At 40.5% G+C, this 28,000-nt stretch overlaps 1 protein-coding gene across 1 annotated transcript; it reads left to right on the forward strand.

Annotated features, from left to right (window-relative positions):
* The first annotated feature begins 2,372 nt into the window (after window positions 1–2,372).
* On the forward strand, window positions 2,373–28,000 carry SNX18 (sorting nexin 18). Its single transcript, XM_039869936.1, has 2 exons — window positions 2,373–4,177; window positions 24,664–28,000. The coding sequence occupies exons 1-2, from the start codon at window positions 2,554–2,556 to the stop codon at window positions 24,915–24,917; spliced, it is 1,878 nt and encodes a 625-aa protein (XP_039725870.1). The 5' UTR covers window positions 2,373–2,553; the 3' UTR covers window positions 24,918–28,000.

Here is a 28,000-nt window from a genome sequence, read left to right on the forward strand (position 1 = left end):
ATTGTGGTTTCTCTCTAGTAGAAGAAAGTAATGGAAAGAGGCAGAGGCCAGGCCACCAAACGCCTGTCAGGCCAAGGGAAGAAGTGTGAAGATAGTTGTTTGGAGCCATGAAGTGTCCCTTAATGACTTGTTCTTACAAAAGCATAAAAATAGAAATAGCCAATAGTTATAATGATAACTGTGAAACTATAAATTATAAATTATATGTGCCATTTTCTAGAGAAATTTTTTAAAAATATAATACTGTACCTACTAATTTTTAAAAATATAATACTGTACCTATAATACTACTTCCTGAGTGAACAGTTATGTTTCTAATACTTGAGCACATTTTTATAGCTATCCAAGACCATATCGGGTAAGGTCTTTCCAGCCACTTGGGTGCCATAGGGCCAGGCACCATGAATAGCCTGTCCTTGTCCTTCAAGAAGCCTGATGCCTGGCTTTCCACCAGATTCCTACCAGCTGAACACTTGCTTGTGCTCTGGTGCTGCAAACAACCTGACACCCAATACTTTCTCAATCATTGTTTCTATGGAGCAGCCCAACCCATCTGTAAATGCCATCACCTTAAACTCCTGGAATTTTCACACCTGAAATAGATTTTTAGTCTCCCTGTTTCAAAGCCTGAAGCATTGCAAGTTCCATGTTACTTTAACTCTTTAACCTGAAAAGTAACTACCAGATGAATAGTAAGAGTGTGACTAAATGTATTTATCTGAAGTATCCTGGGTTAGCTTCTCATGAGTCAATAAGTAAAATAAATTGTATTCTAGATCTTCAGTAAATGTTGACTTAATGTTTCTGACCACATAAATTGTTGACATTGAAATTCAATGGCCTCTGTTGCTTACTGTAATAAGAGTCCTAACAGAATTTTCAGCTAAAAATTTTATAATTCAGAATTTGCTTACTGAATTGAATTAAGGTTTTGCATTAGAAATAAACACTGTGGGAGTAATTCTGGTATGTTGTGTTGGTGGTTTTGTGCAGGAAGCTTGAATACCATGGGCCTTACAATAACTGTATACTCTTCTGATCTGTTTCCCAGATTTCCTTGAAAAGGGTCAGAGGACAGGTTGCAATTAATGATAAATGAATGCTGAATGCCAATTAGAGATGTCTTCGAAGGAATAATTAGGCAGACTTAAGGGAATCATGAGAGGAAAAAGCTTTGGGCAAATTATACACAGAAGGAAAAGAAGACATGACACAAGGCAACTACATGAGATTGGAGCTGATTAATATTTCAGGAAGTGATTATCATTCTATTTATCTTTAAAATGATACAAATATAGTGAAACAGATAAATGGAGAGAAATGATCACTGCTCTCGGACAAGGAGTAGGGGTCTGAACACTGGAACTCATCCTGGTGCATACACCGTGGGTTTGTGATTTTGGGACCTCTATATTTTTATGAAGGAGGACAGGGTTTTTGCTTTCCAAAATAATATCAGCAGCAGCAACAGTGGCAGCAAACACTTACATTGTCATGTAGAGTGTTGGCCATATATTAATCTCTCTGTTTCATTTTCCTCGTCTGTAAAATAGAGATTACATTACATTTTACCGCATCTCCACAACAACCCTAGGAGGTACGTACAATAAGTGACTTGCTCAAGGCCATACAGCTAGGCATTGTCAGAAGGTAGATTCAAACTCAGCATCCTAGTTCAGAAGTCTGAACTCTCATTAACTGCACTACATACATTTTAGGGAGGGGAAGAGACACATGCAAAATGCTAGCTTTCTGCGGACACTTATTTTGTTGTAAACTCTCCAGTGCCTCCCTTTGTACACCACCCTTAACTTAGCCTCTTAATTTGTCAAACACAGCATCTTCCTTACTTTGCTCTTTTCATTCTCTTTCCCTTCTTGCTGGCAGGCTCCAGTGGGTAGAAGATGAAAGGGAGCTGCTCAGTCCACGTACAGTCCCAGACACAGACATCCTTTCTTCTTCGTGAAATCGCTCATATTCATTGAAAATCCTTTATTAGACGTGTGGATTAAGTCATTCAAGGAACAGTCACTGAGCGCTCAGAGTGGGAACGTTTAGCAGGAATGCAAGTAATATATTAATTTACTTTATAGCCTAAAAAATTTACTTAAAAGCCTAAAAAATTCTCAGACAAGTCACTTCTGAATGGAAACCTTCACGAGCGGCTGCCACTCCAGCGCCTCTCTGCACAGCACTATCCACGAGGGGGCAATGGCGGCTGCGGAGTCGAACCCGCGGCGGGCACGGCCGCTCGGCCATCGTTTGCTCTCGCCTGGTGCGCGGCTCTCGGCCGTAGATTAGCGCAGCTGGGGACGTGGGAGGCCGCGGGCCCCGCCCCCGGCCGCGGCGGCGGCGGCTCAGCTCAGCTCGGCAGTCGGCGCTGCGAGCGGAGCGGCTAGGAGGGCGCGACTGGCGCTCGGGGGCACAGGGGTGCGCGCTGCCTCCGGGGCTCCTCTCGCCGCGCTAGGGCGTGGGCACCCGCGTGGGCCCCTCGGGCGGGCCCCAGGCTCGGGGCCCCGGGAGTCGGGGGCAGCCCGCCGCGGCGCCGAGACCATGGCGCTGCGCGCCCGGGCGCTGTACGACTTCAGGTCGGAGAACCCGGGTGAGATCTCGCTGCGGGAGCACGAGGTGCTGAGCTTGTGCAGCGAGCAGGACATCGAGGGCTGGCTCGAGGGGGTCAACAGCCGCGGCGACCGCGGCCTCTTCCCCGCCTCCTACGTGCAGGTGATCCGCGCCCCAGAACCTGGCCCGGCGGGCGACGGCGGCCCGGGCGCCCCGGCCCGCTACGCCAACGTGCCGCCCGGCGGCTTCGAGCCGCTGCCCGCGGTGCCGCCCGCCTCCTTCAAGCCCCCGCCCGACGCCTTCCAGCCGCTGCTGCACGCGCAGCAGGCGCCGCCGCCGAGCACTTTCCAGCCGCCGGGCGGGGGCTTCCCGTACGGCGGGGGCGTCCTACAGCCGTCGCCTCAGCAGCTCTACGGCGGCGGCTACCAGGCCAGCCAGGGCAGCGACGATGACTGGGACGACGAGTGGGACGACAGCTCCACGGTGGCGGATGAGCCAGGCGCGCTGGGCAGTAGCGCGTACCCGGACCTCGATGGCTCGTCGTCTGGGGGTGGCGGCGCGGCCGGCCGCTACCGCCTGTCCACGCGCTCCGACTTGTCACTGGGCCCCCGCGGTGGCTCGGCGCCCCCGCAGCACCATCCATCGGGAGCCAAGAGCTCAGCCACCGTGAGCCGCAACCTCAATCGCTTCTCCACCTTTGTCAAGTCGGGCGGAGAGGCCTTCGTGCTTGGCGAGGCATCAGGCTTCGTGAAGGACGGAGACAAGCTGTGCGTGGTGCTGGGGCCCTATGGCCCCGAATGGCAGGAAAACCCTTACCCCTTCCAGTGCACCATCGATGACCCCACCAAGCAGACCAAGTTCAAGGGCATGAAGAGCTACATCTCCTACAAACTGGTTCCCACGCACACGCAGGTGCCGGTACACCGGCGCTACAAGCACTTCGACTGGCTGTATGCACGCCTGGCAGAGAAGTTCCCGGTTATCTCGGTGCCCCATCTGCCCGAGAAGCAGGCCACTGGCCGCTTTGAGGAGGACTTCATCTCCAAGCGCAGGAAGGGCCTGATCTGGTGGATGAACCACATGGCCAGCCACCCGGTGCTGGCGCAGTGCGATGTCTTTCAGCACTTTCTGACTTGTCCCAGCAGCACCGATGAGAAGGCCTGGAAACAGGGCAAGAGGAAGGCAGAGAAGGATGAGATGGTGGGTGCCAACTTCTTCTTGACCCTGAGCACACCCCCTGCCGCTGCCCTCGACCTGCAAGAGGTGGAGAGCAAGATCGATGGCTTCAAGTCCTTCACCAAGAAGATGGACGACAGTGCGCTGCAGCTCAACCACACGGCCAACGAGTTTGCACGCAAGCAGGTAACGGGCTTCAAGAAGGAGTATCAGAAGGTTGGCCAGTCCTTCCGTGGCCTCAGCCAGGCCTTTGAGCTGGACCAGCAGGCCTTCTCGGCTGGCCTGAACCAGGCTATCGCTTTCACCGGAGATGCCTACGACGCCATTGGCGAGCTCTTCGCGGAGCAGCCCAGGCAGGACCTGGACCCTGTCATGGACCTGTTAGCGCTGTATCAGGGGCACCTGGCCAACTTCCCCGACATCATCCACGTTCAGAAAGGTAAAGCCTGGCCTTTTAGATGGTATGGGATGTATTGTTCAGGATGAAAGGGATGACTTTGACAGAAATACTGTAGTCTCTTTCAGACTAATCCCCTACGGGTCTGGAATCGAGCAGGAATGTGGACAGCTAGGCCTTTTCCCCGAGTGTACGGTGGTCAGGTAGCTTCCTCAAAATATTTCCAGACAGGGAGTGGGTACTCTTCAGAGAAGGTTCTGAGAGTACTTTTTATGACAGTGCTATCATTTTGAAGTTTGAATATTGGATAATGAGTTTCTAGGATCTGTAATCTTGTGTGTAGTGTAGAATTAGAAGGGGACCCAAACCACGTTAGGCATCCATTTGAACACTACAGGGTTACTTATCCGATGGGTTTCAGGAAACGTGGCGATAATGGGGAAGAACGGATATCTGCAAATAAAGGTAAGTCAGCTTTCACTCTCCACACCTCTCAGTCTCTGCTTGGGTAGAGGAATTAGGGTCAATTCTCTGAGGTACCAGCTTGGGCAGCTTAAGAACTTCCTGCACAGGCTTCTTGTTTTGCAACCTTGTACAATTTTATTTTAGGAAGTTTTAATAAAATCTGTTTGAGGTCAGTCATTTTGAGTTTGGAGTCTATTAAGACTGAAATTAATATTATTTAGAAAATGACATAGGGAAACTACATAGAATGTATAGAATCTGAATATTATGTATGAGAGCAGCATTTATGAAATCTCAGTGATTTAAGTGATTTAGCTGTCCAGCTATCAGAGCTTGTTTTATTGGTAATTGTTAGTGATTCTGACTTTTGTTAAATCACTAAAAATCACAGATTATTATTTTATAAAATAAATCCGAGCTGTGATGCCTTTCCTAACATTCCTCAATAATTTGCATTGATAGAATGCCTTGAGTGAGAGAATGGGAGGTGTTGGGGTTAGGGAGGTAGTCTTGCCTGTGAATGTCATCTATTCGGTGGGGGTAGGGGAAAGAGTGGAGTCACCTAATCTAACTTACTGTGACGGTAGACATCTTCTAGGGTTATCAGGTCTGGTGTTTAGTAATGAGGTGCTTACTGCCTTTCCAGATCTGCCAGACCAATTATGAACAACCCTGATTGTGACATATCCCTGATTTTGACATATTCCTTTTATAAACTAAAATTTGCCTCTCTTGATTCTGTTTCTGTTCCCTGGAACCACACAGAATAAATCTATTCCTCATCAACATGTTAGCCCTTTAGGCCTTTGGAGACAGTAGTCTCGCTTTCTTCCCCTCTGCTGCTGTCCTTCCCTTCCAAGTGTGTGACTCCTTCTGACTCACCAAGTGGGAGTTCTTCAGACACCTTGAATGTGTCATTGTCCCTGCTAAAATGCAGTAAGTAGTATCTTGCAACATCTGCAGTACCTATTTTAGCAGAAAATAGTAACTTTCTTGGCAATTTACGTTTTCGTAAAGGCCGTCTAAGATTGAATAAGCTATTTGAGCAACCATGTCATTGTCAGCCTATGTTGAACCTGCTTCTACATTCTCTGCCTTTTTTTTTTTTTTTGCATGAATTGTTAAGAATCCTTGACTTTTTGGTTGGTGCTGATTGGGATTGACTGTTTCAGCTTTAATGCAGGACCTTACATTTAAATATTCCATTGTTTTACATCAATTTGGACCCAGGCTGGTGGCCTTTTTACATATTTAAGTGAACTTATGCACATTGTTGGTAAATAGTTGAAAGGCGGAGCCAAGTACAGATTCCTGCAGCCTTGACTCCGGAGACATGGTAGTGCTGGTCGCATCAGTTCATTCATTAGTTTTACTGACATTCAGACCACACAGTCTTGTCAAATGCCCTGCTGTTGAAATTATTAGAAAAGGTATGGTGTTTGTTCTGAGATCCATTTTGAGTTTATAGCAGTCGTCTATGTAGTCTATTACACCATGTGGTTTATTACTACTTTTTTAATCCTAAAACTAAAATTGTCTCCAATTGCTTGGGATTTGATAAACTTTCTTCATTTAAATCAGTACCATTTTATGTTGTTTAAACAGGTTCAAGGGCACTAAACATAATCTTTAGGCACTTTGGAAAGAACATCAGTCGTTAGTCAATGTAGTTTGTTTTTGCTGTAGCCTTGGTGTATACCGTACAGGGAGTCTGTGTCCCTAGATGACATGTCTTTAGAATGCACTGCCATTTAAAGCTATAGTGTGCAGTACATAAGGCTACAAGCATTTTCTTACAACCAGTAATTATCAAGGATGCTAGCGTTGGTGATTTTTAGGAATACAAATGAATATCATAAACCAGCCTAAAGTTTTTTGAACAGGTTTTAGATGTTCAGAACTTGTTGTAAAGAGCAGCTCACCTCACCCTCCATCCCCAACCTTAATTAAACTGTTGCTGTTGGAATGAATCTTTTGAGTCTGTGCACTTGGGATTTTGTTTACAGGTTGTTTTTTCCTCCAAGGTCTCAAAGCATAATCACATCAAAGGTCTTACTGTGACTACTGAGAAAAGAACAATAACAAAAAAGATGAATAAAAACCTTTCAGCAATTTAAACAATCTTTTGTTGTAAACATTTGGTCCAAATTTATATTTCAACTTAGGGAGAAATTAGAAAATTCAAAACGATTATTTCAACTCTTAAATTCTCATTTACAGTAAAAGAAAGGCAGTTTCACTACTTCTGCATTTTAGACTTTCTAATCATATATTAGAAAGTCCACATGCAGATGAAACAAAATGATTAGAAAGTGCTTTTTAATTACTATAGCAGTTAAGAAGGGGAGTTAATTAGTTTTTTTCCCCCCCTCTTAATTCCTGGAAGAAAGTACAGGAACATTTGGTTCCTCTGAGTTATTCTTTTATCTAGGAGCCTGCTTTTCCATGTTCTCAACCTGTGTACTGTTCAATGCTGGGTCTGTGAGCCACATGTGACTATTTAAATTTAATTAAAATTAAACAAAAATTTAAAAATTTAGTTCCTCAGTCAACACTAGCTATATTTCAATGCTTTCTAGTTGATGTCTACCATATTGGACAACAGATGTAGAACAGTGCTCCCCAACCTTTTCTCCCATGAGAATCTAATGCTTGATGATCTGAGGTGGAGCTGAGGCGGTGATGCTAGTGCTGGGGAGTGGCTGTGAATCCAGATGAAGCTTCACTGGCTCCCCCACCACTCCGCAGTGTGGCCTGGTTCCTAACAGGCCACAGATTGGTGCCAGTCCTTGGCCTGGGGTTTGGGGACCCCTGATGTAGAACATTTCCATCACCAGTGAAGATTCTACTGGACAGTGCTGTACTGGACAATTGACTATAGTTTAACTTTCAATTCTGTCATAACTTTCTCCAGCAAATTAATTTTCTTTTTACATACTTTTCAGATAATTTTTTTTTCACTTGGTCATCTCATGACACCACCTTCCTTTCCATATACGCTTAAGTAATAAAAAAGGGAGGGGAGGGTAGGCTCTGCTGGACCCTTCTTTATAGAACTTAACTGGCACTTAGCAACTGAGTAATAGTTCTGCAGTGCGAAGATGTCCATCTGTTTTACAGCCTGCCTTCATGTCTCATTCAGAAAACAACTGGTCTCAGGATGGACATCTGGGACTGGTGAGGAACCAGCTTCAGAATGAGGGTAGAAAGCTAGTACTCAAATGCAGTGGACTGGCGTTTTCCTGACTATACTTAGTACTGAAAACATTGCTTAATATTAATAATGGTTTTAGTGTAAGTACTTTCTGCAAAAGTGAAGACAGCTATATGGTTCTTTTAGCTAAAAGAGCATTTTAGAAATTTAAATTATTTCATCAACTAATGGAGTCTTAGATAAACAGACCTATTTCAGTTAATAGAGTCGAGTACTAAGAACGCAGCTTGCTCTAGTCTGTAGTATGGTAGATTGAAATTCAGACTGTTTGAATTTTATTCATATTTGCTTTAATAGGAATCCCTTAAATTCTTTGCTTATTGACCCCTGACTAGGCAGTATGCCCATATCTATCATAGCTGTATAACCCTGTGGTCTCAGTTTTTTCTTGAAATGGTAGCCTTTTATCTTTTCTCTATCAACCGTGCCTGCAGTCTGCCTTAATAATACTGATGTTGATGAGTTTGGGGTAGTACATAGAATATATTTCATTATCAGTTTCTTAGCTTATTCAGTTCTGTTTCCAAAGGTATGAGTAACCTCTAATTTGTAGTAAAGCTTAATCTGGATGACAGCGAGTCATGGTTTAAAAGCTTTAGGCTTATCTCTTGAGAAATATTACAGGAGGAAAAAACCATAAATGTTAGATGATGAGAAATGTTGGTTTCTTCTCTGTTTATGAATATGGACTAGAGGGAATCACTTTAAGGGAAATTTCTTTATTCTAGAGAAAAGATATAAAATCATATAAAAGTGATTTATTGGTAAAATGTAGTCTGAGAGTGTGAAACAGGCAGGCAGTCCTGTTTTCTGTACTCTTAAATATTCAGCGGCTATTTCATTGCCCTCTGAATGTTCCAGAGGGAGCTTGCTTTTCAACAAAAAACTGCTCTGGGACCTCAGGAATGGTAGGCCAGCACTGGGCCGATCAGTCTTACGGGGTAGAATTTCACCATTGTACTTCCTTTCACCACGTGTAGGGTCACTCTCATTTCTCTCTGACATTAATTAGAGATAGCCGGAGTCCCAGCAGGGCACCCAAGGTAAGGCTGGGCCACAGCGAGCCCTTCCCTGTCTGCTCCCCATTCTCCTGTGGCTAAAAATAGCCCTGAGAGGGTAGTGCCAGGAATACAGAGAAAAGGTCTAATAAGCGGGCTGTTTACAAACTCATCCTTATTTTGAAACCTCTGGTCTAGAAACTGAGGTCATTCACTTTTTTTTTTTTTTTTAGGCCTATCTTAATTGAACCTACTTCTCCTCTTCCCTACTTCTACCCCCAGCTATTTTTAAAGAAGACTTCAGTTGTAGTCTTCACCTTTGGCCCAGTCTGTATTTTCTTAGCGAAAATAAGATCACCTTTGGGTCTTCTGAAATGGATGACTGAGTTTCTTGGCTAAAACATCAGTGTGACTGGTCACGGACAGGCTTGGCCAAGAAGCTAGGTGGGGATACTGCTACCACCATCCTGTCCCTGGTTTATCAGACTTCCTCAGAATCACACCAGGAAGCCTGTTAGGCTGATCACCATGGACCAGAAGGAGCTAGGGACCTGCATTCGCACTCGTGTTCTTCAGGTAATTCTTGGATTCATTTGGATTTTCCTCTTTATTCAGAAATGTCATCCGCACAGGTTCCTGCCTGGTCATCTTAGGATTTCTAGAGATGATGGTGGAGCTCAAACAACCAAAAAGTTCTGTGAGGAGAAGGAGGTGTCAGTTCCCTTACAAACACACTTCCCTTAACCTACATTCCTTTTCTTCAGGCCAGTTGAAAATCTTCTGTATCGTCTCAGAGTATTTTAAAATCAAAGTTTAATATCAGGTTAGATTTAATTTGACATTTATTTATGAAGCTCTGTGATATCATGAACTAAATGATTATCACAAATAAAATGGCATGGTAATGCTTAGCTCTGTTTGGAGAGACTGTACCCAGAAGACCTGTACCACATGTCATACCGTGTGTGTAGAGCACAGACTACGTGCATGTCTGCAGCAGGGACGGACAGGACTCTGTTTGATCCTCACTGGGTTTTAACTAGTGATAGAAGCCATGTGCCAGGTTGCTGAGAGCCCCGCAGGGCTACGCAGAAGAAATGGGGCTGACCTGAGTCTGATGAGGAAGCTGAGTCAGTCCTACCAGTGAAGGGGGGATGTGCCACGCCAAGAGCCACATATGCAGTCTCATCACAGTGGGCCAGCATGGAATCTAGGGGACCAGTGTGTAGGTGTGAGGGGAGCTTTGGCCAAGTTATTTTAACTTGTAAGCCTCAGTTTTCTTGCTGGCAAAGTGGGAACGCCTCATAAGGTCATCATGAAGATTAAATGTTATGGTTCTTAGTAGCTACTCGCTAAATGCTTAATTTTGAAAAGTAGAAGGTGCTTTTACCATGGGAGGCACTGTCCTTTAAAAGACGATTCCAGTAATCTTATTATTCTCCAGGTAGCCTATTATCACCAGAATTGTAGGCAAAAGTTAAAAAACCTAAAGAATAATTGGTTTAGCAGTTCAATATTGTATTTTAAATACAGCTGTCCTGAATGTCTGCGTTACCTGGAGCCACTATTTTGTTGTTCATATTAAAGAATTTTTGTAAATTGTCTCCTGTCAGCTGCTCCCTCCTCCAGGTTACTTCTGTCCTTCCACAAATCACTGTGACATTTCTGAGCTTCAGTTCCCTCGTCGATAGATATGAGTTTCATGATTTCCTGGGTCTTTTTTGTTGTTGACTTTTTTTTTTTTAAATAGCATCATTCCTACATTGAAAATAAAATACTCCTGAGTGTATGCTGAACATGTAAACATTGTTTCAGGGTAGTCTCAATAGTGTTCTATCTTATGTAACTTTTTAATCTGGGAGCATGAAAATCATCTATCAGTTTATGTGAAAGAACATTCGTGCATATTTAGTTCAGCAAACATGCATCAAGGGATTACCTCACCAGGTGCTGCAAATGTGAAAATGATTAATACCTGGCCATCTGCCTGTTGGCAAGAGCACCCAAGTATTCTGAAGCTGAGGCGTGGTGGATGGCTAGACAAGTTCTCTCTGACCCAAATGAGAGATGTGATTAATAGAGCCACTGAAATGAGAAATTGGGTTTTCCCTCCTATAAAGGGTATACTTCACTTTGAGTTCTAAATACTATCTTCTTTCCAAAAGTAGGAACACGCTTGTGTTGTCGATCTTGTATCTGTGTCTTGATTAAACCTTAGTGTGAATGAGTTTTTGTCCACATGTCACTTCTACTCCTTTTCTTAGCTTTTTACCTCTCATTGTGATTTGATTTTCCTCTTCGGATAAAGAACTTTTTATGTATTATTTAGCAGGTAGGAAGATAGTGGTGAAGGAGGGGAGCTAAAATCATTAGATTTATTCATAGGATCCTCTGAAAAATAAACCCGATTTTATTCGACAAATATTTAAGTCCCCATCATAGATTAGGCACTGTTAAGGATGCTAGGGTTGCATCAGTGGCCAAAACAGAACTACCCTAGTGGAGCTTATATTCTAGCTAGGTGGAGACATAGTGAAAAACAAACATCATAATAAATAATGTAGGAGTGTGGTATATTGTCAGGGGAAAAAAAGTAAGTGAAGCAGGGCAGGTGGGCATGGAGAGGCAGAATGAAGTATTAAAAAGAATAGTCAAAGTAGGCCTCCATTGAGAGGGTGAGATTTAAGCGGAGGCCTGGAGAAGGTGAGGGAGTTCACCAAACAGGTCTAGAGCGAGAGCTTTTCAGGTAAAAGATATAGCTAGAGCAAAGGCACTGCGGTGGGCATGTGCCAGGCAGGCTGAGGAACAGTGAAGAGGCCAGGTGATTGGACCTAAGAGGCTCCAAGTAGGAGATGAAGTCACGGAAGCTCTTGTTTGTAGGGCTTTGTGGGTCATTGTCAGGACTTGGAATAAAAGCCTGAGGTGGGAACCATAGCAGGGTTTTGAGCCAAGGAATGATGTACAACTGGACCTTAAACAGACTTACTCCAGTTGCTGTGTTGAGAATAGAATGGAGAGCAGGTAGGGTGTCAAAGGCAGGAGCTGGGACCCAGTCGGAAACTACTCTAGTATTCCAGGTGAGAGACAATGGAGGCCTGGACCAGGGTAGAGACAATGGAGACAGCAAGGAGGGGTCCCATTCTGGATATATTTTAAAGGCAGAATAAATAGGATTTCCTAAGGAATCAGATGTGGCATGTGAGAGGAAGAGGAGTCATCAAGAGTGACTGGTTTTTGACCAACAAGAATGGAGTTTCCATCAGCTGAGATGAAGGCCGTGAGTGGAACAAAGGTGGGGATGGGCAGTCAGGACTTGAGGTTAATCCTTTTAGATTAACAGGCTCCTGCATTCTCTTCCATATCTCCCTCACCCCAACACAGGCACAGATAGTGAAGCCTCAGATCTAGTTCCCTTCCTTAGAGTACCCCACTTGGAGCCTGGTTCTTTTCCAGATAATCATTACTGATAGAATGCTAACTGGTGTGCTAGAGATTATACACTGTTCGATTATTGGGTAGTGGGTGGAGGTCAAGTTTTTATGTTCCTTTAGTATATAGCTCAGCTCTTTTGTATATGCATAGTAAGTGCTTAATGAATGCTTGTTGAATTAATGAAGTAGGCACTCAGTAAGTACTTCCTGGTTGATTTTGAAATGTCTTCTGTGATTTATTGAATGTTTTTGTTTTTCTGTTTATATGATGCTGGGTAACAGAGTTTAAATGTGTATGGGAAATAAAAAGATGATCTGGATATATTTTATAGGTGAGGCCATTAACATGTGAGTGATTTAAAAGTCTTGGACTTATATACCTATAAAATGACATTCTAAAATTCATTGGGGAGAGGAGAGGAAGTTTTATTTTAATATAGAAAATGCTTTATGTGCCAGAAAAATTAATATTTTGTACTTCATAATTTTACTTTATATTGATTCTTGAAGTTTAAACTTGTATATATACACTTCTTTCCTCTTTGCTAAGCTTTCATTATACAACATTTACTGGGGTCCCTTTTACTTAATTCAAAGCATAAGATCCAGAGACAATGCATTCATCTGGTTGAATGACTTGGGTACACAAAGCACTAAGCTTAGGTGTTGAGCAGTAGGTACCTGCCCTCATGGAAGGTGCTGTTCCATAGGGAGGGAGGATGTGTGTGCAGACCATTGAAATAGGAATAGATTTAAATTAATGCCTGTAGTAAGAGTGCATGGACGTCCAGACATGGATGGAGAGTCATTGTCAAGAGGCTTGGGTGGGTAGCATTTGGTTTTCCCCTTTAAAAGGTAGTCATTTTGACTTTTGGAGGAATATAGATGGAAAGTGCATCCTTGATCTTAGAAATGCTTTATCCTAGATTTGATAAGCATATAATAGCTGATGCACTTCATGCCCAGGGCTCAGCCTTGGAATGGTTACAAATGTAACCCTGGCTCTATTGAATGAAAATATCAGGGACATGCAGCCTGGACTTTTAGTGTTCTTAAAAACGTCCCACACATGATTTTGACGTGCTTCTGGGCTTACAATTGCTGCTGGAGGTGATGGAGCGAACATCGTGGAAGATCAGTGTATTGACTTTAGATGGACAGGCCCTGGTGACAGCAGTAAAGGATGGTTTGGGGTGGGGTGAGACAAGAAGCTCTTGTAATGATTCAGGCAAGACATGTTGAAATCCTAAATTAAAGAGTTGTCCATGAGGGTGGGGAGGAGGAGACAGAAGGAGGGGCTGTGTGCCTACAGAAGGAGGGGCTGTGTGCCTACGGAAGAGTATAAAATGACCTGCAGAGTAAGAGTATGGAGCCCCCAGTGGAGATGCTTGGAGATGGAACAGGTCTGCAAACTACAGCCTGCGGTCCAAATATACCCAGGCTCCTTTTTATTCACAGCACTTGAACTAAGAATGATTTTTACATTTTTAAATGACCTTATTTCCAAATACTCATGCACTGCTTAACAACAGGGATATGTTCTGAGAAATCCGTCATTAGGTGATTTTTGTCGTTGTGCAAACATCATAATGCACTTTTACAAATCAGACGGTATAGCATACTATACACCTAGGCTATATGGTATATATAGCCTGTTGCTCCTCAGCTACAAACCTGCATAGCATGGTACTGGACAAAACAATATGAGATTAGATTAAATGATGCAATCAGATGAGGTAAACCAGATGTTTGAGGCTGCTGCCGACGTAACATGGCATACTGTTTTATAGCAGACTTCTTTATAAGTAGAAAGTACACTCTAAAAGAACAACAAAAAGTATGGTTAATAAATGCATAAATTAACAATGGTAATATATTGTCATTATCAAGTATTATGTACAGTACATAATTGTATATCCTGTACTTTTATGTGACTGGCAGCCTCAGTAGGTCTGTTTGCACCAGCATCACCACAAACGTGAGTAATGCGTTGCACTGTGATGTTATGGTGGCCACGATGTCACAATGGGATAGGAGTTTTCAACTCCATTATAATCTTATGGGACCACAATTGTATATGTGGTCCATTGTTGACTGAAATGTTGTTATACAGCATATGACAGTAAGGTCACAGTCACAGGTTCCAGATGGACATGAATTTGGGGGGATACTATTCAATCCAGTATAGCTATTAACTCCCCCAGAGAGGTAGTATCCCCATTTGGTACCTGTGAAAACTGAGGCCTGAATTTCCGGGATCACATAGCTAATAAGGAGAGCCAGCATTTGAGTTCATTTTTTGCCTTGACCTGAGACCCTACAATAAATAGTTTGAGTGATAGAATATTTGTATTCTGTAGGTAGCCAACAGCCACTTAAAGGTTTGAAACTGAAGCATGACACCTGAATAATGATTAGAAGAGCTAACATATTTTGAGGGCTTACTTTGTGTGAGGCATGATGCTGTACGTTTTATATTCAGTATATTCATTTAAACATCATAGAAGATTTTGAGGTAAATACTCTCATTGTCCCCAGTTCGCGGACAGGAGGTAAACCACAGAAATTTAACTGTGAGCCCTTGGAGGCATCTCTCACCAGTCAATGTGCAGCCTGGCCGCTGGGCAGGAGGGCTTCAGGGAGCGTCTTCCTGTTGGCTGAGCACAGACACAAAGGGGCTGTTAGAGTAGTGTAGGCCCGAGGGTGGCTTTGGAAAGGGCAGATAAACTTGAGACACCTGTCAGGTATTGTGGCAGGACTCGAGGAGGAGGCTGTCTTGAGGAGTCTAGAGTTACCTTTGAGGTTTTAAGTTTGTGTGGCAGAAAGTGGCGATGCTGGGAATGGAAATAGGCAGGTTAAGAAGAGGAGCAGGATTGGAGGAAAAGACAAGGAAAGGGGCTGAAAGCCAAGGAATGGAGTCTTAGAAATCCTATTTCCAAGACTTTTATTATATTTAGTTGTATTGACATTTGTGATTTTCATAAAAGCCACCTATTGTTTGCAGCAAGACATCCTTAACTAAATTCTAATAGATGGTAACATGGATAATCTGTAAGTTTTCATGTTTTATGGCCTGTATTTTATGTCTGTTTTAAAACGATGTATTTCTAGGTTCTTTGTTTTGTCTTCAGTCGGTTATTTATGATCTAGTTCACGGAAGTCCAGATGTGGCCAGAGTAAAGATTCATAGCCACTGGAAACCTGCCAGCTTGAAGAAGCAGGAAAACTCCAGGGTCAAGGGTATTCTTAAGTTTAAAACAGCTGATTTAGGAATTGTCCCCAAAGCTTAGTGATCATAATGTGAAGTAATATGCCAGTCATAATGGCCACAGTGGGCGGCACTAAGGAAATGATTACAGCTGTGCTGCTCGCTAGTTAGTACCACAGCTTACAATCACAATTCAGAAGTTAAAAACTAGACATCATTTAGGAAAAATACTTGAAAGCAAGAAATAATGTTCTTTGCAAATATTCTAACTATAATAGCACTCTCAGAAGTACTCATATGGTCCAGGATCTTGGCTTTGGGTGGGTGTATCATTCACATCTCCCTGGCTTCTAAGGAGCTGGTGTCACTTCACTCTCTTCTGCCTCTTATGGAGGTGCCTGTCTGTTTAGTAGCTTCTGTTAGATTTATTTTAGCTTGGATCTCCCTTTATCTTCCTAGAAAAAAAGAAACTAAGGTTTTACCTTTGATTAAGAGTAGTTTCCAAAGTTCATTCTTTTCTTTGGTACAAATGTTTGTTGTATATCAAAAAATCATCTAAACTCCAAATACTGGCAGCTTGCAAACATATCTACTTTAACAGACATAGCTGCTTTATTTGTACAGGTATCTGTACATATATATCAGGTAACAAAAGAAGTAGGAAATTATGAACTACAGACCTCAGGCATCAATTGTATTTTCTGGATTTATAGCATTATGTAGATTTTATTTTATAAAATTAGTTGGTTTTTTTTTGTTTTATTGTATGTTCATGATTGTCAAGAATATTCTTTCTACTCTTTGTATTAAGATTATGGGTATAAAATCTTTTAAGAAAATTATCGATATGTGTTTTTCCTACTTTCAAATTTTAAAGTCTTTATTAATATTTGCTTGGCCAAAGTCATATCAACATTTTCACCATCGTATCCAGACTCTTCTGAAATAAAAATGTGTTTACAGAATTGTCTTAATTTATCATCCTAGTAACTGTGTCACATATTTAATATTCAATATAAGCTGAAACACAAGAAGCTTGCTCTCTATATATAATGTCCTGGCAATGAACAGCCTATTTACCAAATAAGTCACCAGAAATATAATAACCATGAGACTTTACTCTTCATTTGTAGAATAAAGTGAGCTGTGTGAATCTGTGTGTATAGTAAAAGTAATCAGATGTTTTAAGATGTGATACTCTCAAGTGAATGCTGACATCCATACTAAATTTCATTATGCCTGTACATATTTGGTGATTACTGAATGAAGCTGTAAGGGCTGCTTAATTAGGATATAATAAGGCTTTTACCTAGAACAAACTACTTCTTATTGTATCTTCAAGACCAAACCAAATTTAGAGGCCTGGATTCTTTAAATGATTAATTTTTTTTTCATCAACCAGTTTTTTGTTTTGTTTTTTAATTTATCTTCTTTATTCCAACCTTTCCCCTTCTCAGAAGTTCTCTTTCTCATTTATTATATTTGTGAATTGAAAGTGAATTTTAAATTAATTTTATCCTTGAATTTTGGTAGTTCTTGGTCGTAGAGATCATTAGTCCCTTCAAAAATTTGCTCACTGATTTCAGTTCACAATTACTATTTGCACCCTCCAGAGTTTATTAAATGCTCCACACCTGGAGTCCCCTCAGTATGACATCCGGGAATATAATTTTGACGGCCTAGAGGCTGTTTGTGGGAAGCTTATCCCTGAGCTGAGGTTTCTGAAGAGCCCTGGCACTGTGCTTGAGCTATGCACTGGGGCTGATCCATGAAGCTTTGAGATCTCCATGGATGTGGCGGTTCCAGTTGGACCAGGTACAGGGAACTACCCGAATTGCAAAGCTGGGCAGATGCAGGTTCACATGCAGCTGGACACTTTTAGTAAAGTTATTTATGTTCCTCTAAGCTTTACTTTCCACCTCTGAAAATGGGAGCAATAATTCCTTTTCTTTGGGGGTTAAAGAGAATAAAATGAGACATGCAAGTGCAGAGCACAGGCGTGTGTGGAGCAGGTGCTCACATGTGACTGTTTTGCCAGGATGGATGGCCATTTTGCCTCTCTGTTAGGTGGATGTTGGCCTTTGTGTTTTTTGAGACTTTTTCTCAAAAATAAATAAATAAATAAATAAATAAATAAATAAATAAATAAATAAATAAATAAATAAAAAAAAAGAAAAGTAAATATTGGAGCAGAATGGGGAAAGAGTAATAACAAGAGTGTGGGTGGAGACCGAAAGGGAGGAAGGAAAGGGGAGGGGAAGAAGTTAATGGGAAGTTAGCAGGGACCAGGAGGGTGTGGGTACCAGTGATGTGAGAATAAGAGCAAAATAGGCCACTTGACCAGATTAGCATTTTCTTTCAACATTTTGCATGTCCCAGCGAATGAAGAAAAACAAACGGGCCTAGCCCAGTCTTGGGCATCATCTCAGTTGTCTCTGATACCCTTCAGCCTTTCTCATGTCCCCCTCAATCACGCTGTGGCTTTGGTTTTCTGGGGCAAGGCCCTGGGAAGACAAAATCTAGTTCATGTTTTTGGCACATTTACGATTTCAAAATTAAAGTGCTTGCCTTTTTAAAAAAAAAAGAAAAAAAATGTAGCCTTTGGATCCCTGTTGCTTGGTGACTGGGCCTTTTGTATAATTGATCTAGGGAGGGACAAAACATACTGAGAATAAGAGATTTGGTTGAGGAAAGGAAGGCAAAGTTCAGGTACAGAAATGACCCAGTTGCACTGGGAGTGTCTGGAGCATCCAGCGAGCCTGGGGGAGTGGGAGGCGGGGGGCGGCCTGGGGAGGTGGAAGACAGGCCCATAAAGAGGGAAAATTGAAAGGAGGCCAGACAGCTTCTTCAACTGAGTTTAAAATGCCTGAGGCAGTACAGTGTTGGAGAGTTTTTTTTATTCCCACCGTTTCATTTTGCTGGGTCAGAAGTTCCCAGGAAAGTGATTTCTCTCAACAAATTGGAAATGATATATTTCAATTTAGTGTAGTGCGAACGGCATTTGCTAGCATGCTTAGTTTGGCTTGTAGTGGGTTCTCAGGTGCTAATTGACTAGATGACACCAGAGCTTTACTACTCTTCATTTTCGAAAAACCAAAAATGACATTGATATGCTCCCTAAACAGTTTTTACTGATGGAAATAATTTAGTGGCTTGCTCTGTAAATAATGTAATGCTTTTGAAAATGTTGCTGATTTCCTAGACCATAATTAATCTATAAAGTGAGTTTGAGTTTGAGCCATTTAAGGTGATAATATTAATGAAACTTGTCATAGGATTAAATTCTTTAGCTCTAATTATTTTGTGTTTATTACACTTATGTAATGTAATCCCTATAAAACGGAGTACGTAAGGATTATGAACCAGGTCGTCGTTATTTCATGCTCTGAAACCAGGCAAGATGGCTTCCATTGGTAAGATGTAAAGAAAATATTAGGAGAGGGATGGGAGTTCTGTGTAGCTGGGTCTGATAAAGAGTGGCAAAGAGCTTTTTCTTTGAGCCTGGGCAATTGGAATAAGTATAAAAATGAACCCTATTAGGAATTTTACATGGATAGACTCAGCTAAAAATACACAGAGAGTCCAGGATATTTTGTTAATAACATTCCTAAAGCAAAATCAAATTACTGATTTCATCTTATGGCTCCAGATGTGGAAAGGGAAGACCCTTTTCAACAGAGTGTAGCAGAAGCCCCACATGGAATGCTGGTGAGTTCTTTGCCGTGAATTAGCTATGAGACTTTGGACAAGTCACTTAGCCTCTCTTCTAAGGCCCTTTCAGCTCCTTTTAAAAATATCTGGAAACCAGCTGCTCCAAATCAGCCCTACTCACTTTTCCAGTGGGTATCTCGGCACCCACGAGAAGGAAGTCCTCAGGGTTTCTGCTCTGCCTCTTGGAATAAAGTCTTAGCGTTATTAGTTTCTGAGTGAACTTTCTATCCTGTGGGAAAATTCTAATAATTCTCTCAAGTAATTTAGTAATTAAATTGAGTCCTCAACTGTAAGCTCCTTGTCAACCTGTAAGCCTTTTTAGGAAGGGCCTCTCTGTTCTTCCTGCCTCCTTCCACAGAGATCTGTGTGGAAGGAAGGACTGAATGAAGTCTGTTAGCCTGGTGTCCTGGAGGGCAGCTGAGCTACTTTTGCTTCTTTGGGAGCAGTGAAATGGGGTGTGGTTGAAATATATCGCCTCACTTTCAATACAACTTTTTCCTGTACTTTAAACAAATTTTAAGGATTTATTTTCAGCTGTGAAATTTGGGGAGGCTGTACTGTTTCATTTACCTTCTTGTTAAGTTGTATTTTCTTCTGAACTAGAAATGTTACTTTTTTTTTTTTAATGGAGAATATACTCACACTGCTGTGTATTGTTAGCCTCTTATTTAATCTTAGAATTTAATACTTGCCTACATTTTGTTTTCATAATAAAATCTTACTATACCCTTATATTATTCTAGATGCAACCACCTAATATCTTTCTGTTAGCCCAAGAAATAAAACAGTTTCATGGTAATGTGCTTACATTCCCATTCTAAAATGTTTTTCCCTGTGATCAGTCCTGTTTTGAGTTTTCTTTTAAAACTTGCTCTATCCATGAGTATTATGGGGTCTTTCGTTTAATCCAACAGTGACCAATTTTCACCTTAGACTTTATTGTGTAATTTCTCTCCCTTATTCTTTCATTTCCCTTTTCTGTTTTAAAAACAATGTAGCCTTGTTTTTGAGAGGAGGGGGCTGGCAGGGGGCAGATTCCCCTTAAATTAGCTGCTTAAAAAGTAGAGGTTTTGAAAACCTTAGCCTATTTTTGTATTGATTCCATGATGAAAATGTGTTCCCTTTGTTCTTTGGATTCTAGGCAATGTTTTTAGCTTTTATTTACATTCCTCTTGGGTTTATTAAACAAAAAATGCAGTATGGCTGAGAGAATGCTTAAAAGATACTGTAATGCTTTGTTACTTTGTACCTCTGCAGTCGCTGCTTAAGCAGCTACAGACTAATTTTTAAAGGTATCCTAGAAGTCTGTAGTGATCTGTCTTTGCCCCAATAATTTTCTTTGTCCAACCTTTCACTCCTTAAAGGCTAGACCTGATTGAAAATTTGGCTATCTCTGCCTTTCTTGCGACATTTAAAATTTTAAATATGAAAATATATGAAGTGTATAAACGTACAGATATTTCCCAATTTAAGAATCATCAAATCAACTGTGTAGGTACTTCATTGTTTCAGGCATGTAAGTCTTGCCACCTCAAAAAATAACTTGCGCCTCTAAAACAAGAACCATGTCTCTTACATGTTATCTCCTTCCTATCTGCCCTCCTCCTACACTCCTAATACATTATGTTGCCATGGATTTGAATTGCATTAAGTGAGTAAAACTGAAATTCCAAGTGGAATTGGCTTTTGGGCACTTACACTCCTCAGTGGTTTGTTCTGTCCTTTATAGTTTGCACAATAATTTTTTTGCCTAGATGTCCAATTGCACCAAAGCAAAGCCCATGTATTCCTAAAGGGATTGTATATTACTATTTTTGGTGGTAGTTCTTAATTTATATCATCTTCTAGTGGTGGTGGGGGGCAGATACACCTTCTCTTTCCATGTAAGTTTGGGCTTAGATTCTGAAAATAGTGAAACATGTGCTGCTTTTTTCACTGCTTTGTGGTACCCTAATTATGTTACTACAAAGATAATAAAATCAGATATCTTATAAATATTAAAGGACTTTATAGGCACAGTTAATGAACTGAATGAGGTTACTAAGATTCTAGAGGGAAAATTTCAAAACTGTAGTTTCTTTTACATACTCACAAGATCTTCTGCATTGCATGCCAGAATAAAAGCCAGGGACCTTGTAAGGAAGGCGAGACATCAGAAAGGTGGTACAGGAACCCCAGCACAGGTGTGGGGGTGAGGGTGGGGGTGGGGGTGGAGAGGCCAAGAGGAGGAGAGGGAATAGCTGATTCTCATCTGCTCACCTAGGCCTACCTTGCTTTTTCATGCTGAATCATGCTCCAGTTTCTGTTCTAAATATTTGTAGTGTGTGCTTTGAAGTTAGTTATGCATTCAGATCCTATCTCCACCTCTTACTTGATTACGTGGTGACTTTGAGCTCAAAGAGGTTGAGTAGCTTTCTTAGTTTCCTTGTTGCAAAAATAGGAGTAATGTCTGTTGTAAAGTCTCAGTAGGGTTAGAGATAGTGTATGGTAAATGTCTAGCATACATTATTACTAGTTTTGAGAGCTACCATTCACTGTTTAGATATGCCTGTCCCTGCCCCCTTCCCTGCCACTTCTAACATCCCCCCACCTCTAACTGCCTCCTTCCTTGTTCTCAGCATACTGCCTGGCAGGTAGCATGTTCTCTGAGCATTTTCCCTTGTGACACATTTCACATATTATCTTGGAGAAAGCCATATTCAACTGTTGTGCAGAATTATGTACTTTGTGGTCTTATTTCACTTAATGTTATGGTGGTATGCCTGTCTTCAGTGTGCTTTTTGAGGTGGCTTCCTCAAGAACTTACAGGGGTGGGGACTTGGCTGTTTAAATGTTTGAATTCTCCTGTTCTAGCAATGTGATCTGTACATGTTAGGCCCTCCATAAATGTATATTAAACAAATTAAAGTTCTTGCCCCAGAGCCCAACCTCGTGGGGGCTTTGAAGAGAGCAATATTTGTATTATTTACTAAAAAAATTCATTCTTAGGAGAAAAACAAGTTTTAAATTCTCCTTGACTTCTTTGGTATGTCCACTTAAAAAGCTTAAAGATGTTAAATGCCTAAAGGTCCTTAGACCTCAGAGAGATTTAATACTTGCTGCTAGTGCCCAAGAGTTTTGAAAATGTATGCTGATGTGGTAAGTTGTGGAAACATCATACTTGTTCATTTTAAAATTAGTTTTTATAGATGCACATCTGCAGTTTTATATAATAGAAGGTTGTTTCCAAGAATACAGTGATCTCATTGGAGTTTGACAGCTGTAACTTAGTTGGCATTCACACAGCTCTGGGCCAGGTATCAGAGCTCCTCTTTGGGACCCCAACTCTCCATCTCGAAAAGCCAGGCGCTGATAACTAGAATAGGTAATACTGGCAGAATATTACCAACACAGGCAACAGCCGCTACACAGATACATCAGAATCTGAGCAGGGAAGGACACCGTGTGCTTGTCTTCAGTGTTTATACGGTGGGCTAGGGCACCTATGATCGAATCAGATGAAAAAATAGTTAAATCACTTGAGACTTTTCTCTCTTCCTGTTCCCTGCCTGCCCCTCTCTTTCCCTCCCCCCTTCTATTTTTCTTACCATTGTAAACAAAGAATCAGAAATTATGAAATTTCCTATTCTTAGTCATCTTTTTGAAAAATTTTTCATTTAGTTCTGTCTCATATGCTTCCCTGGTCTTTTCAACTTCAATTCTTGTATATAAATTGTGAAACTTGTACAAATATAACAGAGATAAAGTGCTACAAGAATTTTTTTTTCTCTTTTTAAGGGAAAAGTTTTTTTTGTTTTTACTATAAACTACAAGCAGGGAGATTTTGTTGCTTCACTGGTTCTGTCAGCTATAGTAGAAATGTTAAAAGTGCCAAACTTGCAGAGTAACATGCTTCTGAGTGGAATCAGGGGTCTTCTTGAAGTGTGTCAATGTAACGCTGACCTCTCTGGAGCAGAACCCACTTCTCTGCTGTGGGTTGAAGTGGAAGTGAGGCGTTCTCTGTTCCAGGGCTGTGCTGCTTTTCACTTAAAGGTCTCATGTAGAAAAAATAAATGAAAATATACATATATACATACATATGAATGTATCACGTTTGTTGTAGGTAGATTTTAATTTTTCAGGTCTTCTAGCTATGCCAAAAAAAAAAACCAAAAACAAAAACAAACCGAAACACATACTGTCTAATTTCTAAGGGCTTTATTTAATACTACATTTACTCTATATTATTTTGTAGGAGATATGAAGAAATTCAGAAATGGGGCTTTTTCTCCTGCATATTTTACCACTGGCTAAAACTAAACATTTCTGAAATTACAGCCTTTTAAAGTTCCTCAGCTTCCTCACTTCCTCCTAAACAGCCGCCTTTTTCCCCGCCTTAGTATCATGTTCTCAGACTGCCAGGCCAGGACTCCTAAATGTTTCTCTCTTTCGCTGTGGTTTAGCAGAATGAGTGCTAGGTGGAGTCAGGAAATCTGAATTCTTGAGCTGGCTGTGTTCAAGTAATTTGAACTTTATCATCACTCATTTCCAGGAACCCATGGATATCCTTTATTTCCTACCTCTAAACATCCTCAGCCTTTTGTGTCTTCACATAACTGTGCTTCTAGTGGAAGGTCTACCCTCATGTGGCCCCTGCCAGGGTGACCATCCCCTTCCTCTCCCTTGTATATACCCTTTGGTGACCTTCTTGACAAGAGGCTATGGCACCTTAGACTTCATTCCCAGGTCTTCATTAGGACAGACTCAAATCCTTACAGCCCCTAAAGAAAAGATGGCAAATTCTTATTTCATGGGGCCCTTATGCTCCAGATATGGGTCTCCTGATAGAATATGGAGTCAGAACCAGACATACATGCATTATTTATTCCTTCATTGCCAGCTGGACTCAGGCTTGGCAGCCCCAGCGAAGTCAGCCTCTAGTCATAGGCTGCCAACATTGCCAGGCTCCCTTCACGGCATGTCATGATTTCTAAAACACAACCTGAGTTGGTGCTAACATGTTTCAAAGTCTAGTTCTGTAGTCTTATAGAATAATTCTATAGTAAGACTTTCCAAGGAAGTGAATTTGCATCCTCTGTGGGGCATTGTTTTGTTTTTCTAGATAACTCTTAATATATGCATATGTAACAGTGTCACACATTTTTTCTTAAGAATGTGAAAACTGCAGAGTTTCTCAGTTTGTCTTTTTAGGGATAGTTCCTTGCAATTTATTGTTAGTATATTATCTCTACTGAAAGAGATAAAACATACTATACTTGGTCAGTGGCAAATGCTAGTTTTAATAAGTGAAATTGCAGCAATGGAGGTGTTTCCAGTAACTTTACCAGATTCTTTCTTTTTTAAATAAGTAATTGCAGTCATCCCTTTAAATTCCAAAGGACTTTAAAATAGATTAGGCAAGTATTTATAGTGCCCATGATTCTGTTTACTGTGTAGCTCTGCCATTAGGATATATGTATATCTTTTTTTTAATTAATTTTTTTTTTTTTTTTTAACTACAGGAGCTCTTACCAAAGTAAAGGAGAGTAGGAGACACGTGGAAGAAGGGAAGATGGAGGTCCAAAAGGCTGACGGCATCCAGGATCGCTGTAACACTATTTCTTTTGCCACCTTGGCTGAAATTCACCACTTCCATCAAATTCGAGTAAGAGACTTTAAATCACAGATGCAGCATTTCTTACAACAACAAATACTATTTTTCCAAAAAGTGACGCAGAAGTTGGAAGAAGCTCTTCACAAATATGATAGTGTTTAATGACTGGACATTGGATTGTGGACTTTTTTCAGTTCAAGGATAATTTCTACAGCAGAATAAAAACTGCTATCAAAGAGCTATTGCCAACTATCAGTGGTGGTACAAGGATGGTTTTGTGTTAACTGAAACTCGGCTGAATATATAATTATGTAGGAAAGAAACAGTTAATATGGTTACATAATAGAAACAGTACCACACATTGTAACTAAATTATACTATGTATGCCTACACTACCATTGTAACTTTTGGAATAATGATTATACTATTTGCCTTATTGCTTTTTGAAGTATGGGTATTTTAGTGTAGACCTCAAAACCCATGAAGGGTCTCAAAGAAGCTGGCTGGATAAAAGCCTGCTGTGGATGCCTTTTTACTCTCATAGATTGGGATTACCTAAATTCAACCTGTTCTCTGTTTACAAACTCCAACTAGAGCAGCTATGCGACTTTGTGCCTTTAGACTCTTGGTTTTTCATTTCTCCACCCTCTCCCCCTTTTTTAAGTAACCACAACTTTTCTGATTGAAAGAGTGAAAGGCCAGTGCATACAATGACAAACTGCTGGTAACTTCACATTGGCACTGGGGGCGGGTGGAAGGATCCGCTGTCATCGGTTTGCACAGCAAATTTTGTCTCCTTACACATGCTGGTGAGTGCAGCAGAGGGAGATTCAATTGTCATCTTGAAATATGAAGTTTATTAGGGAAGAAAATGGTGCCACTCTATTCCCTTTAGATGATACAGTAGCATAGCCTCTTCACGCAAGTGTCCTGGAAACTTGGTGTGGAGATTTAAAGGAACATGTCTTATAACATGGAGGAAAAGGAGTTTAATCAGTCGGGGACACAAGCACAGAATCAGTGAGGACACAGACTCAGTTTTACTTCTTAGGAAGGTTTTCTTTTGTTTTTTTAGCTTGAAGATTTATTATTCAGTGCGATTTTTTTAATGGATCTACACTGTTAACTGATTGACACTCCACTGTGATTCACTCGTTTACTTAATCAGATACTTTTCAGGGATGTCTATAAAATTCAGTGTTATACGTGATGAAAAGTAGTGTTGATCTAAGGAGGGACCAGAAATAATTTCTACTATTCCAAATGCTGAAAATAAAGAGTAATTTTTTTTTAAGTATTGATAAGCCCCTAGGACATTTAACCTTAAAAATTATCTTAAATATATTCTTGTATTATTATAAGGGAAGTACAAATGGCTGGTAAATACCAAAAAGATTCAAAAGCAGCTTCATTTAAAAAGCACAAAGAGATTCTGGCTTGAAATGCCAAAATCTCCATGTTTTTTTTCTAGTTGCTGAGCTAAATAATGTGATTCTTGCGTTTACAGATGTAAAAATTGTCACTGAAAGGTTAAAGTATCTACTGTTTTTATAAGTCAAACTTAAGCTGCCTCAGAAATCCCTGGGTATTGAAACGGTAACACGGAAGTAAAGAGGTCAGTTTGAAATACAGGTGAGTCACACTGATTAAAGGAAAGAGTAATTATTGCCATAATTACTCAACAGCACATTTACTCTAAAACGTAATCTCATATGGGTTGAATTTTTAAGATCAGAATATTATAATTTTGTTCATAATTTTATACCTTAGGTAACTTAGAGCCAGATTTAACATCATGTGGCTTTGTCTCTACTGCAGATATGTGGAACTGTAACCAAATATATTGTTCTCTAAAAAGTAACTTTCTCTTATTGATTGCAAAATACAATTTGATAAACAAAACATATATAAATGTTAATTTCATTGCAGAAGTTTGGAGATTATAATTATAGCATTTAATTTAAGTTTGAGTGTATTGGACACATAAGCACTATGCTTTTCAAATGATTTGAAAATCAGTTTTATTTGCCTCTTTATTTTGATGGTGGTTTGATTTTTTTTTTTCCTAAGTAAAATCACTAAACTTGTACAATGGTAGCATGGAAATTATCTGAGGTGTCTTGTATGATTGTGCTTTAGCCAGGGTGGACATAGCTTAAATTATAAAAACTAAAGATGAAGTACAAAGAAGTATAAGTTCATGCTGCCTATTTAAAAAGAGAACTCTTGTTCTTCTTAACTATATAACATCATAATGCCACTGATTCATAAGGGGTTTAAATTCTGTGGGATAAGACACCAGCATTATCAGTGTTCATTTTCAACTAAGATTTTTATTTCTCTAACGTTCTTGGTCCTATTGAAACATTTCAGTATACAGAAATACTGCAATGTTAGCACCCAAGAGAAAAGCCATCATAATCTGTGTGCTGGTCGTTATGATCAGTGTGGTACAATTTTTTTAAATAAACTATCATGCCCTTCATGCCATTATTTGTCTTTATTTCTATAATTTATAATTCTGATGATGTATTTATAACATGAGGGCATCCACTTGAGCCTGATTTTGCTATTTTAATTACAGATGGAGTTGTTTATGTGCTGTAACTATAATGCAGTGAGACTGGTTCTACAGCCCCGCGTTGTAACCCCATTAGAAGAGACAGCTCATCTCTTCTAGGCTGTTGTATCTGAAGGTGCAGTTTAAAGCCAGAATAAGGGAACACATTTGAAAGTGAAAGATAAAGTCAGTGCACATTGGCTTGAACAGAGTAGTATAGTAGTTGGGATTTTCTTGGGCTTCATTGATAGTTGTCTTACATTTATTCATAACAATACATTAGATTCTGAAATGCAGGTTTTTAATTGTCTTAAATTTTGCTGCTGTTCTCATAATTGAGGACTTGAATAATATTTTAGTCTGTCAAGTCAAGCATGTAAAGTGTATGTATAAACCTTTAAATGTCATTTTTAACCCAGTTCATTGCTATGGCCATTTTTTCCATTTATGTCTGCATTTCTTCCGAATCTAATACCGTCTGTGTCTGATACCTTTAAATCCATAAGCATTATTCAATTTTCTCATTTCCAACCTTATCTTTGGCTAACAGAATAAGTAAAACAGGGTATTATTTATTTATAGACTAAAAATGTTGAATATTGTTTTATTTCCTTCAAAATGTTATGATTAGTGCAGATCAGCCATGTTTATTTTTTTTAATAAACAAAGGTTGCTTTATTTCTCA

This window comes from Pteropus medius, unplaced genomic scaffold, assembly GCF_902729225.1.
Source record: "Pteropus medius unplaced genomic scaffold, Ma_sr-lr_union100, whole genome shotgun sequence".
Classification (NCBI taxonomy): Eukaryota; Metazoa; Chordata; class Mammalia; order Chiroptera; family Pteropodidae; genus Pteropus; species Pteropus medius.

Excerpts from the sequence above, each read along its gene's own strand:
- SNX18 (XM_039869936.1), top strand. The coding sequence starts at position 2,554 with ATGGCGCTGCGCGCCCGGGCGCTGTACGACTTCAGGTCGGAGAACCCG. Across the intron at positions 4,178-24,663 it reads CATCATCCACGTTCAGAAAG|GAGCTCTTACCAAAGTAAAG; the intron begins GTAAAGCCTGGC and ends TTTTAACTACAG.